This window comes from Anser brachyrhynchus, assembly GCF_964034855.1.
Source record: "Anser brachyrhynchus genome assembly, chromosome: 12".
Classification (NCBI taxonomy): Eukaryota; Metazoa; Chordata; class Aves; order Anseriformes; family Anatidae; genus Anser; species Anser brachyrhynchus.
The window spans coordinates 11,628,173-11,644,582 of record NC_137707.1 but is presented as its reverse complement, the minus strand read 5'-3'; the positions used below and the strand labels follow the sequence as shown (position 1 = coordinate 11,644,582).

At 53.0% G+C, this 16,410-nt stretch overlaps 1 protein-coding gene across 3 annotated transcripts; it reads left to right on the top strand.

Moving 5' to 3' along the window:
• Positions 1-4,039: 4,039 nt before the first annotated feature.
• Positions 4,040-15,330, top strand: CFAP20 (cilia and flagella associated protein 20; the record flags this gene model as incomplete). Of its 3 annotated transcripts, XM_080553176.1 has the most annotated exons (6): positions 4,043-4,286; positions 10,315-10,394; positions 11,872-11,983; positions 12,360-12,548; positions 13,946-14,056; positions 14,850-15,330. In XM_080553176.1, exons 1-6 carry the CDS (start codon positions 4,203-4,205, stop codon positions 14,853-14,855), a joined length of 582 nt encoding a protein of 193 aa, XP_080409302.1. In that variant the 5' UTR covers positions 4,043-4,202. The 3 variants fall into 3 exon arrangements, with proteins under 3 accessions (XP_080409301.1, XP_080409302.1, XP_080409300.1); XM_080553175.1 differs by lacking the exon at positions 14,850-15,330 and having other exon boundaries at positions 4,040-4,286; positions 13,946-14,065; XM_080553174.1 differs by lacking the exons at positions 4,043-4,286; positions 10,315-10,394 and adding an exon at positions 10,419-10,885.
• Between the last annotated feature and the right edge of the window lie 1,080 nt (positions 15,331-16,410).

Sequence of the window (16,410 nt, the reverse complement as noted above, 5' to 3'; positions counted from 1 at the left end):
GCAGGGAACAGCCCATTGCAGTGTCTGTCTGAGGTCTACATGTGTTAGGGAGAAGGATCACCACAAGCTCCCACTGAGCCATGGTCCCTGCAGCATGGTGGTGGTCTTGTGTGGAGCCAGGAGTTGACACTGATGATTGTTGTGGGTCCCTTCCAACTCACAATAGTCTATGATTCTATATAAGAGTGCTATTGCCACTTCATCCATCCCTCTCCTGACACTGCTGGGGCTTGCTTTCCATCCCCACTTGCTGCCTGCCTGCTGTTAGAGAACAGTTGGTCTCTAAAGGATGCTCCTAGTGACTAGCATTTTCCTTTTTTATTCTTGTTGTTTGTCAAAAATAAACTCTTATTTGCCAGCTCATTTTTTGTCTTAGGTTTCTCCAGAGTCAGAAAGGTTTTGTTCATTCTTGCACCTTGCAATGCCACCGTGGGGGCATGTCCCACTTCCTTGACTTTCTCTGACAAAGAGCTCCAGCCCATGCTGGCACTGCCTTCTGCACACACTGCCTCTCCACTCCACTTTTCTTTTCTGATCCCTTGCTTATCAGCAGCCGAGTTTCCTCTGTTTCCTCCTACAGTGTTCATAGTTCAGCCAGCATGAGGCCCAAAGTCTTCAACAGCCTTCATCCAAGTTCCTTCAGCATCCAAAGCTGCTTACACACCTTGCCTTCCCGTGTGTTGTGGCTGTGCATTTCCTTCCTAATTCCCTTTTTGGTTTCCTCATTACAGCAGCCCTTCACCCAGTCCCACTCCCAGAGGAAAATCCAAGCTGGGGGAGATGGCTGGCGTCATCTGGGCAGATTCCAGGGTCCCATAGTCCTCGCAGAAGTCATTGCTTTGCTCTTGTTTTGCCATGCAGTGAAGGCTTTTGGCTCACAGAGGTACCGACTGAATTTGGTTCTGGATTTACAGTCTGAGCACTATCCTTTCAGCAGGCCCACTGGGACATGCAGCGCTAACAAACTGCTCTGCTCTCCAGCGATGGCTTATGCTGAGAGGGCATTGGCCTTGGTTAGGATTTCCCAGGCCATGAACCCGGAGCGTGTGCCCCAAGGCAAGCACAGGCTTGCTGATACTAGAGAGAGCTGCTATGTTTGGCTCCAGTAACTGCATCCAGCCATGTGAAGCTTCAGAGGAGAAACATTTCAGGAGTTTCCTGAAGATCTTATTCCTCTGAAGGCATCAGATTGCTGGGAACTCTGAAGGGCAGGAAATGCTTTAGTGGACAACTATTTTTGGAGCTGCTCACTTCTTGGACCAGATTGTTCTCTTAAAAGGGGGCTTTTCCTCTGTGTACTCCCCAAAATTCAGTTCCTCTACACCCTGGGAATGAGGAATGGGGCAGGAAGGAATGTCAGCACCCTGCTAGTGATCTTCCAGGTGGATAACATCAGCGTGCAAGTCCCATCAAAATACATCTCCCAGAGACCGCTTTCTGAATGCCGGCCTTGGCTGTTAATTTGTGTTGACTTCCCATTATGCTAACATGCCATCTTTGTTTCTGCCCTCTCCTTCGGCCTGCACATGCCCTAAGGAAGGAGAGACGACAGGTATTATTTTTCTTCAGAATTTACTTAGAAATAGAGACAATTTGAAACTGCAACATATTCCACGTACATCCCTTGCAGCAAAACACGACATTAAAATGGTAAGTGGAGAGCATGTGAATGAGCAGGCTGTTCAGGAATGACAGCTGGATATTTGTCCCAGTTGTCTCTTACCATCTAATTAAGGGAACAAGTTATTTAATCATGTACTCCATACAGTGTACTCCAAACCATTGACAAGGTATAGCTGATAATTTCTAAATCATGCCTTGCTTTTATGTGCTCTACTTGTTTGTGTAAGAATTAACAGCCTGATAGTGTGGAATTGTAAACGGAGGAGAAAGCACTGCTATCCCAGGTGCTACAAGGGACTGTACATTTGACACAGTCGGAGCATTTGTGGCCCAAGGGAGAGACAAGCACAACTGGCAAAGGATGTGATCACCAGTGGGATTTGAAGGAGGTATTTTGTAGCAACAACAGCTATCCAGGGCCCTGGAGTTAAACAGCACAGCTATCAAACTGATGCAGGATGATAAATTGTATGCTATTTAGTGTCTGTGCATTGCAGGTAGACGCTATAGCCATTATTTCAGCAGGTAGAAATGTAATATAGTTCTGTTTAAAAATGCAATTTCTAGCTCAAGCTGTCCCTGTTAAGCCTCTTCAGTTGTGCAAGGCTCTGTCTATATGTAAAAGCATTTTCACAACAGTAAAGTTGTACATCAGCCTCCCCTGACATTGGCAAGGCACCGCATCTTATCCCAGTTCAGAAAAAGACAAAAATGTTTCTTTGTAGTCATTCAGTAAGACCCAAGAGTTGTTGATGGCTCCCTTATCTCAGAGCATGACGATGGACACAGTCCAACAGCTAACACTTCCCACTGGAAGCTAGGCCAGAGCTGAAAGCAATAACAATTTAAAAGGAGTACGTAAACAGCATGAAAAACTAGGGTTATACAATGTAAGCTGACACGTCTTGCTCGTGCTCAGATAAGGATTGCTTCTGAAGATGAAATGGATTTGGCTCTTGTCTTTGTGCCTTAGAGATTTCCTGAACAAATAAATGGTCCCTTGGCAGCCAGACAGCACAGACACTGCAGGGATAGGACTCTACCCACCCATGTACTCCTGTGCAAGTGGTTTCATAAAACCTGACTGCAGAGGATTTTGCTCATCAGCATCAGTGAAGGGTAGTGGCACCATTTTGGCTTAAGCAGAGACAGCTGGTGAAGGGCAGAGAGGGAGAATCCCTTGCTCCTGCATTCAGCCACATCGCGTCACCTGTTCCCTACACTCATGGGAAGACACTTTGCGCTCTTGCCTCCACTGTTACTTTGGAAAGTCATTTGTGCCTTGGTTTTGGTGCCTGTCTCTGCATGCACTGAGCTGGGTACTTCTGCAGATGCCAGTGGCCCCGGGCAGACTGCCCGCAACCCAACAGAGAGCATAGTCCCTCAGTGGCCGTGCCGTCCATATTCCTAGACCCAGGAGATGGAGCTGCTCTAGAAGGGCAAAGATGCCTCTGTCCATTAACCCACAAATCCAGGCCACCAGGTGGCCACGGGTCTGCACATGCCAGCACAAACAAGCCAGCCACTGGAGCTGCTGGCTCGGGGAGGAGACCTCTGCGCGGCCCAGAGCACCAAGCAGAAGGTGGGGTCTTTGTGGTGATAGATAGCGCCGCTGCTGCTGCTGTGTTTGAGAGATTTCCTTCCCTGCCTGCCTTCCTCCTGGTCTGCCTCATGACAGGTGTCTCTGGTGTCAGTGGGTGGACCCGACGATCTCTTGAGGTCCCTTCCAACCCTACAATTCTGTGATTCTGCGATTTCCACACCACGATGGAGCAATGTTGGAGCAGGTCTAGAGGGCCACAAAAATGTTGGAGGACCCTCCTGTGAGAAGAGGTTGAAGGAGCTGGGGTTGTTTAGCCTGAAGAGGACGCTTTGGGGAGACCTTGTGGCAGGCTTTCAATAAATAAAGGGGGCTTATAAGGAAGACAAAAAGTCTTTAGCAGAGCCTGCAGTGACAGGACAAGGGGCACTTTAAACTAAAAGAAGGTAGATTTAGAGGGGATATAAGAAAGAAATTTTCACGATGAGGGTGGTGACACGCTGGGACAGGCTGCCTAGAGAAGAAGCGGATGCCCCGTCATTGGAACTGTTCAAAGTTGGGTCGGACGGGGCTTTGAGCAACACGGTCGGGTGACGGCAGAGGGTTGGACTGGGTGCCCTTCAAGGGTCCCTTCCAACCCAACCCAGCCTGCGATCCTGTGACAACAGCGGCCCGAAGAGCCGCCTGAGGGAACGCCGCCAGGAGAGACCTGCAGGAGGCTTCCCCGGCAGGCGCGGGGTGTGCGGGTGTCCCCGCAGCTCCCGAAGGGCGGCACCGCCACCCCCGGCACCGCCACCCCCGGCACCACCACCCCCGGGGGGCGAACGCCGGGCCCCGCGCCCAGGCCGCGGCCCCGTTGCCCCGGCAGCGCCGCCCCCGGAAGCGGCGTTGCGCGGGGAGCGGAGCCTCGGGGATCGGCGGCGCCGCCACCCGGCAGCACCGGCCCCGGCCCCGGCCCCGATCCCGGCGGCGCTGCTGCTGCTGCTGCTGCTGCTGCTGCTGCGTCCCTGCGCGGAGCGGCGGCCCCGGCCCCGCCGCCATGTTCAAGAACACGTTCCAGAGCGGGTTCCTCTCGGTGCTCTACAGCATCGGCAGCAAGCCGCTGCAGATCTGGGACAAGAAGGTGCGGAGCGGGGCGGGGGCGGCGGGGCCGGGGCGAGCCGAGGGCGGCGCTGTCCCTGCGTGCCGCAAACCGGCGGGGTTCCCCCTCCCGAGCCTCGCCGCGTCGCGTTTTCCACCCCCCCTGCCCGTCCTCGGGGTGCCTGCGCTGCCCGCCCCCCCCCCCGGCTGTGTCCCCCCGCAGGCTCCCCGCTCCCAGGCGCGTTCAGCCCCTCGCGTTCCGGCCTAACCTGGGTCTCTGGTGGCCTGGAAAAGAGCAGAAGCCCCCGCGGCGGCTCGGCGGGGCTGCGTGCTGCCCTGAGAGGGCTGGTGCAGGGACCGAGTGGGGACGGGGACAGGCACAGCCGGCACAGCCTCCTCCCCGCGGGCTGGGAGCACCGGGCTGCCTCGCATGGGCTGGCTGCTCCCATGTGCCTGTCTTAGGGCTTCTGCGTGAACGCCTCTGGCTTTAAAAAGGGATTGGCAGCTTGTTTGTGCGATGCAAGGCCAGCACGCAGAGGGACGCAGCGTGTCTCCAGCCTGGGTAAAGCCGTAGGCAGCCCCGTCTGGCCCTGCTCTGAGGAGGAGGTTGTGGTGGAGACCTGAAGCAGCATGAACTGCCCTGTGCGTGGTGGCACTACCGTGTCCGTGCAGCTTGTGGGGCGTGCAGCGGGAGCTGGGCTCGTGGGGTTTACATAAGCAATGTCTGTTTGTACACAAGGCCTGACCACACTGGCCGGAGAAGATTAACGCAGAGTTTGCAGTGCTGTTGCCAAGAGCAGCACCTATGCGTGTGTGCAGGCTGCTTTTTGTCACCCGCTGTAGTGCCTGTGTGCAGCCGGTCCTTAGCACCACGGTCACAGCAGCCCCACGCCCTGTGAGCAGCAGAGCCACGCGCGAGTGCTTGTCCTGCGCAGGCCTCTGTCCTCAGGAAGCACCTCTAGCTTGGACCAGCTTCTTGGGAAGACTGCCTTGCTCACAAAGGTGTGGGGTGAAATTGGGGTGCGTTTTCTGACTTCTTTACCTGCGGATGTCAGTGCATTCAGTCCTTCAACTCACTTTTGCATTTAAAATGGGTTGAGGTTGTGGGTTTGTAACAGCTTCGTCACTGCTGTTCTAACACCCTTGGTGCGTTTACAGCAGCAGGAGGCAAAGGGTGGCGCTTAGGACATGTTGGAGCTGAGAGAGGAGTCCTTGCAGGTCCATGCTTGGCCATCACCTCTACACAGCTCCTCCAGAACCCCAGGTTGTGCTGCGGTTCTGTTTGTTGGACGGTGCACGGGCTGTGTGAACTTACACCGAGGGAAGTGCCACTGATGGTTTGGGGCTGCCACGCTGCAGGGGAAGCCTCTCCGGCTTGATGCAGGAGTCGCCAGGTCTGCAGCAGCGGGGCAAGCCAGTGTCTGGCTTGGGCAGCGTGTGCTTGCTGGCAGGGCACCGTGCGTGCCGGCGTGCTGGAGGCATGCGGACACAGCCTGTACCCGGGCTGTCCACTGCTGGGCTGGGTGCTTTCACAGCAGGCAAGCATAATGACTGCCAACCGCAGTCCGTATTGGAGAAGTGAGCAGGCCTGAAGTGAGTATGTGATCAAAGGTTGTGAGGATTTTTCCAGTTTTTTATTCATGGGGAAATGATGATCTGTCCGAACACAGACATCCCAAGAATCGTACAGCTCTGGCATTTCTACTGGAGAGGGTTATTTGGGGCTGGGGCATCAGGAAGGGGAGAAAACTTGATGGTTAATAATACTAGAAAAATGAAGATAAGCCAGCAGTGTGCCCTGGCAGCCAAAAAGGCCAGCCGTGTCCTGGGGTGCCTCAGGCACAGCACTGCTGGCTGGTGAGGGAAGGGATTGTCCTGCTCTGCTCCACACTGGTGCGGCCTCACCTTGAGGACTGGGTGCAGGTTTGGGCACCAAAATATAAGCACATAAAACTACCAGGGAGCATCCAGAGGAGGGCTACAAAGATAGCATAGGGTGTGGAGGGCGTGATGCTTGAGGAGCAGTTGGAGTCCCTGAGTTTCCTCAGCCCAGAGCAGAGCAGGCCGAGGGGAGGCCTCATGGCGGCCTGCAGCTCCCTCACGAGGGGAGCGGAGGGGCAGGCGCTGAGCTGTGCTCTCTGGGGACAGCGACAGGACCCGGGGGAACGGCATGGAGCTGGGACAGGGGAGGGTCAGGCTGGGTGTTAGGGAAAGGTTCTTCACCGTGTTGGGGGTTGGGCACTGGGACAGGCTCCCCAGGGGAAGTGGTCACGGTACCCAAGCCTGTTGGTGTTCAAGAAGCGTTTGAACAGTGCTTTAACATATAATTTGATCTGCAGACGTATGGTTTGATTTTTAGGTGGTCGTGTGTGGAGCCAGGAGTTGGACTCCATTGAGTCTTTGGGGGTCCTTTCCATCTCAGGCTAGTCTATCATTCAAGGATCTCTGCTGTTTAAGTTGAGCAAGGCTGTTTCTTGGCTGGTGTGGATCCAGCCAGCAGCAAAAGTGTGTCCCTGCAGCGAACAGCCCATGGCAGTGTCTGTCTGAGGTCTGCATGTGTTAGGGAGAAGAATCACCACAAGCTCCCCCTGAGCCATGGTTCCTGCAGCATGGTGGTGCTCTGTTGGCACTTCAGCCCTCTTCTGCCGCTGCTGGGCATGCCTCCCACCCCCACACGTCCTAATGTGGCCTTTCTTGTCTTTGCAAAATTATCAGCAGATGGTGATTTCCCCCCGAGTCCTCCTGGTGAAAAACGTGGGGAATCTCAAGCCTTTGTGACATGGGGAAAGCGTGTCAAGCATGGCTTGTCTGGCCCTTGTAGGACACCCACCACTTGCCTTGATGGAGGCAGTAGGATGTGAAGGCTTCTTCATTTGACTAGAGGCTGAAGCAGGGCACTAAGAGCCTTGCCTTGCTGTGCCGCGTGGGAGTCCGTAGTGTCCCTCTGTGGGGCCAGATACAGTCCTGCCCTCCTCCCCCTTTTCCCCACAGCATGTAAGCTCTGGGCAGGCCCTGGCAGTGAGACCTGTCGAGCCCCATCCCTCCCAGCCATCAGCGTCCTGCCCCAGGGCCCTCCGGCAGCACCACCGCGGCTGCCTTCCTCTGCTGCTGAGCCTCCCCTGGAGACCCGTCTGTGAGTGAGAGGGTTTCTGTTTGCCTTTTGTGTGGAGTTCAGAGCCCTCTGTTTGTTCCTGCAGCGTCCTGCCACCGTTGTCCCTCAGCCAGCGTGTGGAGACACGCTTGCCGATCTCCAGGAGACCCGCTGATGCTTTTCCGCAGAGCAAAGGGGAATGAATGGCTTGATGGAGCTTATCAGACCTATCAATCCTTGTGCGGACTTTCCGTTTGTTCTGCTGGCAAGTCAAGGCAGAATATCATAGCAATTTCAAATGCTGCTGAGAGGATGCGAGGTCAGCCAGCGTTCGATACCCACCCGAGCACCAAATGAGTGTCCTGCCACCGGGATGCAGATAGCAATTTCCCTGATGGACGTGGTGGGGGTTGAGAGCTCCTTATCACAGTGTTATCAGGGACTCTTGCAGCCCTTCTGACTCGGTAATGTGGGCACCCTCCTTTGCTTCCCTCACACGGCGTCTTCGTCTGGGTGGCCCCAGATTTCTGCGCCTGGAGCGCAGCGGTCGGCACCGCTCGCCGCCCCCCGGGTCTGCGTGCGCCAGCAGCCAAGCCGGGCAGCCTCTGCTCCTGCCTCTTGTTCTGCTGCCTCTCCTCGCCTGCCGTGGCTGGTGGCGATGGCGCCAGCCATGTTTCACAGCTGCTGGTGTGGCTCCAGCCTCGCACAAGCCCATCATCATCTGATGGCGATGGCAGCAATTCGGGAGCAAGCCTCCAGAGGTCGGCCTTGGACCGTGCCGCTCTGGCTTGCTCTCCTTTGGCCTTTGTTACCTTGGCCGAGTGTGGCTAGCAGCAATGACAGCTGTAGGAGATTCGTGTGTTAAGAGACAATGAATTGTCTGGAGCTGCTGCTCCCTTTAAACCCTGAGAGGTTTGGGATACACGTCTGTGAAATGAGCTTTTTCAGCTTGTCCTTAGACAGCACGTAACTTCCTGGTTATCCGAATTCAGAGGAAACTTGAAGGAATTTTCTGTCCTAAGAAGGCTACTACCCTTTCTACCAGCTCCAAAAATCCACCTTCGTAGACTTAAGGCAGCTAGAAAATAATAGCGAAGTAGAGATGTGGAGTGTTGTGTTTATCTTTTTAAAATTTCTGAAATCAGACCTTTCTGCCTCGCTGTGAGGTAGAGGAAAGCCCCTCAAGATGGGGGCTATCGCAGAGCCGCTACTGGGAGTATCTCCTCTCTTTTCTGTTTCTTTCATCCTCTTTCTGGCCGTGCTGAGGAAGAAGAGTTGCTTCTTTTCATTGTCTCTGTAATCTGGGGAAGGGAAGCCTTCCACAGGCTGGGGAAGGGAAGCCTTCCACAGGCTGGGGAAGGGAAGCCTTCCACAGGCTAAGGAAGGCGACCTGGTGGCAGATGGAAGCACTGCTGAGTAATCAGTTTAAAGCATGTTTAGCTGTACTGTTACTGGCCTTCCCGGAGAAGTCCAAGCTCGAACCTTCTTGTGCATGGAGCCATAGGCTACCCCTGGTGAAAGCTGTCGTGCACGGCGCGGAGGCAGCCTTTGTTCCATGCTGCTGTGTCGTGCTTGGGCAGGGTTATTTCCTGGTGTTAAGTCAGCATGCTACACCCCTGTGGGTTACAGGATTTAATTTCCTTTATGCTAGTTACCGCTTATAATAGAGAGAGGTACATGGGGCTTCTGCTGGGCTGATGATTTAGGGGAAAAAAAAAAGTTGCTGGCGCAGGTAAGGGGGAGAGTGGAAAAAGGCATGGAGTCCAGATCTTGTGTGGTTGTTTTTTCCTGAACAGACTTATAAACCCCCAGGTGCTGCATTTGATGCAAAGGTTTTGATACGGTTTCCCTGTGAGGATCCTCTCTCTGAGCTTAATGCTTTCTGGAAGCATTTGCGTGGGCTCAGAGCAGGGTTGAGAGCAGTCTGGCTGGACAAGCTGCACTCCGGCACCTAGCAGCAGGGGTTGGGTGATCCAGGCTGAGATTTCATGAAACCACTTAGTGGTTTCTCTGAGCCACTAAGAGACAGGCAGGGAGGTGGGCTGCTTCAGTGCTTCTCTCTCTTCCAGCAACGTGTGCAACATCACCCAGGTAGGTCCCTGTGAAGAGATGAACTTTGAAGATAAATGGCCAAACTTGTAAATCATTTTGTGGCTCCCGACTGGAACCATCCCATTAGAAGCTTAATGTATCCTGAATATTAGCGGTGGTGATAGGTGCTAAAGAAATTAATTTGTGAAATTGGAAGGAGATGCAATTTGCTGATCTAGCATTGAGGAAGGCTTAATTAGCAAAAGTACCTTTTAAACTGAGATTAATTTGATGGGAAGAGAGCTGCTTCGTTAAAGAAATAAATCCTTAGGCCCTGGGATTCAGCTATCTTGCTTGTGGAGAAAAATAACTTTGTGTTGGCTCCTGGTTCCTGCGTGGCCTTCCTGAGCTCTGTGGGGAGCTGGCTGTGCCCCTTAGCAGAGCAGACGATGGCTCTGTGCTCGTGTGCTCTGTGTTTGTCAAGAGTTTGACCCAAGCCCACGCCTGGTCCTGCATTTCCGCAGAGACAGCCGGCTGTGCCCAGCAATAGGCTGAGGCCCTGTGGTGGCTGGTGGCTGCTGGACGCTCCCTTTGCTTGCATCTGTGCTGCCCATGCTTGCTTTTACCCCTTATCGTATCGCACTTTGGATTGCTCTTGCTCTGACATTGTTCCTTTTGTTTGTTTGGGCGTTTTACATGAGGCTTGAGTCACTTGTGTTCGCTGTAGCGTGGTTGAATAAATTCATGTCTTGCACTCAGTCTTCGTGCAGCCACAGGCTCTGCCTTGGGGGCCTGGCGCTTTGGGGTGGTGATCAAATCTTGGAAACAGAGGTGTCCAGGGCAGTAGGAGCCAAGTGAATATAGAGGGGTCTTCCCAGCATCTTTTTCCCCTTGTCCATGTGTCTCTTGATTTCTCTCTTGAATAATGTCTAACCCGCTTCTCTTTCAGGTGCGCAATGGCCATATCAAACGAATCACCGATAATGACATCCAGTCACTGGTGCTGGAGATTGAAGGAACTAATGTCAGGTAGGAGAGGGCTGCTTCTGCCCTAGCGTGCCCTGGGGGCTTGGTCCTGGAGCTGAGTGAAAGATGTCGGTGCCCAGCAGACATTTCTTCAGGCTCTACCATGGTCTCTTTGTCCGTAAACTGAAGGAAATAATCTGGGGTCAGATCGCTGCTGCCTCTCTGGCAGCGTACCGTGCCTCTGAGAATCACAGAGGGTGAGGCTGACAGGGACCTCTGGAGGTCATCTGGTCCAACCCCCTGATCCAGCAGGGCCACCCAGAGCAGCTTGCCCAACACCATGTCAGATGGATTATGAAGACCTCCAAGGAGGGAGACTCAACAACCTCTCTGGGCAACCTGTGCCAGTGCTCCATCACCTGCACAGCACAAAAATGCTTGCTGAAGTTCAGAAGGAACCTCCCGTGCTCCAGTTTGTCCCCATTGCTTCTTGTCCTGGCACTGGGCACCACTGGAAATAGCCTGGCTCTGTCCTCTCTGCACCCTCCCTTCAGGTATTTATAGACATTGATGAGATCCCCCTGAGCCTCCTCTTCTCCAGGCTGAACAGACCCAGCTCTCTCAGCCTTTTCTTTTAGGAGAGGTGCGATGCAATGACCTCTTCCTGGATATACTTGTGGAATTCCCTGTCATCCTCAGTGGGACTGAAGGGAGAGTCCTTTTATTTTTCCATCACTTGGGAACAAATGATGTATTTGGTACCTGGTTCCCACTCAGTACCAGTTACTGAGAAAGCAGCCCTCTGCCTTCTGTATCTTTATTGTCTGAGGCCTGCTCTGCTGCTCTTCACGTGTGACAGCTGCTCCTGACAGCAGAGAGGAGGGTCAGAGGGAGATTTCTGAGGCGGATAGCTTGTGTTGCTTCACTTAGCCACCTTGTCCCCACCAACTGGGGAGGAAGACGGGGGCTCCTCCGTTAGCGGGCTCCGCGTCCCCGCAGCCGCGGGCTGTTTTGGAGCAGGGTGCTCCTTATAAGGGAGCAGAGACTCCTCTCCTGCAGGCAGGCTGCGCCAGCGCTGCTCTTCCTCCCAGGATGTGTTGATACAGAACTTGCCAGACATGACGTCTACTTGTAGGGCTTGTGACCTCTGTCTTCCCAGCTATATACAGCACACAGGGCTTCTGCTGTGCTCTGGGGAGCTCTACCTTCTCGGGTAAGGGGGTTGTATTAAGAAACAGTGCTGACATAGCCTTGAAATGAGGGAGGTGAAGCCATTCAAGAAGGTCTTTCCCGAACTGGGTGGGAAAAGCGGGGTTTGAAATGCCGTCTTTGGGCCTTTTAGCTTGTTCTCCCTGCAGCTTACCTCTGAAATTGTCCCTCCTGTTACAGAAAGCCCTGATTGTTGCTGAGATCTTATGGTCACAGCTCTGTCTTCCTGCCTGTCCTCCAAGATTGCATTAGGTCAAGTGAAAGTCTTGGGACTTGGGACTGTGTGCTTTGTGCCATGTGAGATCCTAAAGCATTTTTCTGTCCCTCTTAGTACCACATACATCACATGCCCTGCTGATCCAAAGAAGACCCTGGGCATCAAACTACCTTTCCTAGTGATGATCATCAAGAACCTGAAGAAATACTTCACTTTTGAAGTGCAGGTGAGGAGGGCAGAGTGGGGAGTCCCTTCAGGGACTAGTGAGGAAGCTGCCAGGGGGCCTGCGCTCGTACTGGAACTTTGACCCTAGCCGCATGCGGTCCCCAAAGCAGTTGTGCTATCAGGGCTGTACTGGGTCTTCTGCGAACAGTCGCAAGCTCACCTTGTCAAGCTCATCAGTCAGCTCACAAGTGTGACATAGCAGCTATTCCTGAAAGTGGGTCTGTTTGCTGTTAAAAATACTTATGCTGCAAAACGAGGAGGTGAGAGTAGGAGAGCCCCATCTCAGAGACAAGTGGAGCCTGAATCTAGAACAGATGCTGTCTCGGGAGCTGGAGGCCTCTGTCGTCAGGGTCAGCCGCCTTTCTTCATTGCCCCAGGTGCTGGATGACAAGAACGTACGCCGGCGCTTCCGGGCCAGTAACTACCAGAGCACGACTCGGGTGAAGCCCTTCATCTGCACCATGCCCATGCGGCTGGACGACGGCTGGAACCAAATCCAGTTCAACCTCTCGGACTTCACACGCCGGGCGTATGGGACAAATTACATTGAGACCCTAAGAGTTCAGGTAAGCAGCAGGAATGTCCTACCCGCAGGAACCAACCTGGTAGTCTTCTTGCTGGCTGGGACAGCCTTGCTGGAGGTTGGGAATCCAGGCTTAGCCCCATCTGGTTCCTCCGCCAGTCCAACTCTTTGCAGAGCTGGGAGAGCAAAGGCACGACTGAGATAGTGGAGGTCTTGATGCTGCCTCATGTCACCAGGCTAGATAGGGATGAAGGAGTCCATTTCCACCTTGTTTCTCTTGCTGGCTGTCAAGAGTCACAGTCCACCTCAAGCTCTCTGCAGTGTGCCGTATGTCCTGGGTGGATGCTAGCTTGGAATTAGCTGTGTGCTGCTGTACTGTCCAAGTGTACTGGGCAGCAGTGGGACAGGTGGAAGCCCCGTACCAATGCAGGGTGATACGTTCCTTACGTACCCCTGGTTAGGCTTCTTTCCTAGTGCAGGTGGAGGGACCCTTCGAAGGAAGTCTCAGTGAAGACTGAGTCTTTTGAATCGGAAATGATGCAGTGTTTGTTCCTGCTGAGGACATGTAACTTGTTTCTTGTGCTAGGGATTCACATTTACTGTGTCCAGTGGCATGTGTTATTTTGAGCATGCCTGTTCCTTAGTATGATGGGAGAGACTGCTGCGGTTCCTGGTGGGGTTACCCTGAGATCAGCAAACAGCCTACCTGGGAAATGTCTGGCTTCTGTCACACCCACGAGGGAGACTGGAGTGACTCCAGCTGGTAGTGGAGGCAGCACAGACTGGACAGTCTCATTCATGACCTCAGATTGGCCCTATAGAGGGAGCGTTAAAAATGCAGCAGGTTGAGAGTTGTCTTCTTGGCTATTGCTGATACCTGTGGAGAAGCAGAGGTAGGTTCACAGCAAAGAACTCCTTGCTATGAAGCAACCAAGACAGATCTCAGTTGGTAGAGATGCTGGAGGTTGGTCATGCTTCTTGAGACAGCCTCAGTCACTGGAGAGAGCAGCTACCGCAAAGCAGAGGGCGTGGGCCAGTGTTTCTTCTCTTATGTTCTGCTAGATTCAGAGAGTCGGTGAGGCCTCCTGAGAAGGCTTAGGCCAGGACACTTACAGTGGGGTAGCCAAAATAGGTCTCCTTCCTTGCAAAACAAGGAAGGATTTTGGCTGACTGGTTAGACTTTGGTCCACATAACAGTAAGAAGAGCTGGCGTGCTGTGGCCTGTTGTCCCCATACCTGTAGCCTGGGGAAGAGTGGAGCTGCTAGGGGGAAAGTAACGGGGGTGCTGGGGCAGGAGGGACAGACCATCTAGCAGCAATGGGCAAGCTGGAAGGACTTAACGGTGGTGCAGGCTGCTGAGCTGAGGAATCCACACTGCTGTGTGACTGCAAAGCTGGATGTGGAGGAAAAAGGACTCACTCTCTTTACTTTGACTCTTAGATACATGCCAACTGTCGCATCCGACGGGTGTACTTCTCAGACCGGCTGTACTCTGAGGATGAGCTCCCAGCTGAGTTCAAGCTGTATCTGCCTGTCCAGAACAAGGCCAAGGTGAGCTAGCTACAGACAAGGAGGGCAGTAGCAGCAGTGGGGCCAGGCTAGCATTAATCCTTTCCCTGCTGCCTGTACAATCCAGAATTTATTCTAACAGCAGAGTTGTCACCAGCTTTGGCCTGCAGCCAAGGAGCACCCTCTTTGTTTCCAGGACGAGCAGTCTGTCTGATGGCTTGCTGAGTGGCTTTCCTGCCAAAGCACGTGGAAGTTGTCATTCCCATCTAGGAGCAGAGAGATCTGTGCAGCTGCTCCCCGTGTCCTTTCAGTTCGTGTTGAAGGACGCTGGACAGAGTGGCAGCCTCCCAGCATCTCTCTTTAGCTTTCGCCCGTGACTCAGCACGGTGCCTTTGCTATTCGCAGCTCGCTGCAGCTCCGCCCTTGTCTTCCAAGGGTGGTGGGGCTGCAGGGTGGGTAGGGGATAGACAAGCCTGTGGCTGCCCGGCAGGAGGAGATGCTGAGTTCTGCGTTCCCAGTGGCAGGACAGGAGTCCTCGGTGTACTGGCAGCAGTCTTGAGGCTCTGCAGAGATGCACCTCCTTTGCCAGGGCCAGGCTGTCCCAGTGCAGATGCTTGTTTTAGCAGGGAAGATTCCTTGGCAGGATCTCAAGGATCTTGGGTGCTGATCTTAGTGGAAGGTGGAGGCAGTGTTAACAGTAGGCAACACCCCTGAGGAATCTATCACTGCCTTCTGGGCTGTCCAGGGAGCTCTGAGCCCTCCCAGTACAGTCTTGGTGTTACTTGTATGTTTAGTGTCCTGTAAGTGTCTCCTTTCTTTTCCCTGCTCTGTCCAGCAATAACACCACGTTCAGAAGAGATGCGAGAAATATTTGGGATCAACACAAGCAGGTGGAAGAGAAGGCCCTGCTGAAGCAAAGTTTTCAATCAGCTCACCTTGTCTAGGGTAGCTTTGATTCATCTGGTACCCCTCTTCTAGACAGGACACAATTAACCATGTAACAGGTCTGGGACTATGTTGTTGGTGTGCGAGTTGCACAGAATCAGAGTTTTCCTAACTGTTCCTAAAGTGCTGAGCCTAAGCACTGCAAGTGGCATAGTACCTGATTTCATGTTGCACAAAGGTTGCTCAAAGTGGCCCCAGCCCTTTCGAATAAGGGATTCAGTGGGAATTACAGGGTTAAGTGTGCCCTCTTGAAGATACCAACTTTATCTTTCTTTCCTTGTTTTCCATCTCTTATTTTATATATGCTCTAAGTATGGATGTAATACTCGCTCTTGGAAAATTATTAAACATATGACTTTGTTTGTTTGTAAGTCTTCTCCTGGCATCTTCCTCCTTTGGTGGGTCCTTTAATTTCCACGTGTTAGCACTGCGGAAGGTGCTGAGGAGTTTCTTTAGGAACTTAAATGTTAGGATTTGTCTTTGATTGGCAGCCTCACTTTTTAAGGGTCATTACAGATGTGGACAACAATAATCTGGAGAGAGGAAAAATAACAAGGTTTCAGTAGAGGAGACAAGATCTGCTATACACAGTAGCTTATTCCAGTTCAAGAACTGGGGATAGCTGACCTGTGACAAAACCCGTAGCATTCACTTTTGGTACATGGAAATAGGTTTTTCGTTCCCTGCTTATTTGAAGCCATTTTCCCAGCAGTGACAAATTGTTCTTACCTGCTTGTTAAACGGGCACAGTTCTGATAGCTGTGTAGTTAAACAACTCAATCCTGCTCTCAGCCAAGCATTTAGCAGCTACTTATAGCAAAAGGCACACAATAGCCTTCCAACTGCCAAATTGTTCCTTTCCCTGGGGATCAAAGGGGAGGTTTAGCAAAGCAGCAGAACAGAAGCGAACAGAAGCGGAAGTCTTTTCCTGTTCTGAGGCTGCCCTTCCCTGTCTCAAACCAATTTGCCTTTGTTGTGGAAAGGCATACTGAGAGGAGGCTGCAAACCTCCACCAGTAATGGAGAAAGTCTGGGAGAATCTGTTGCCGTACCTCCCTGGGGCCAAGCCCCAGCAGCTCCTTGGGCTGGTGGGTACCATGGGCTGGTGTTGGTCCCTCCCTGGTTCTGGGCTGCGCAGCAAATTGGGAAAACTTCCCTGTACATTATTGTCCTGTAAAACAAAGCTGGTGTCCACGGGAGGAGAGTGTGCTGGGGGACATCTGCCCTGAATCTGCACCAGATTCTGAGTTCAGTCCAGCTGGTTTAAAGGCTGGACATTGCTGACTGAGGGTACACAGCTGCTCCTTTACGTGGACTCCCCGTGGGTCACCTGTAATGCACTTGCCTTATGTGCACCTTGAAGCTGCCATGATTTGAAAGGGAGGTACTGACTCTGTGCTGCCGATCGGTGCTGAAGGCTTTGTGGAGAAAATCTTTCTAGTTTTTATAGCA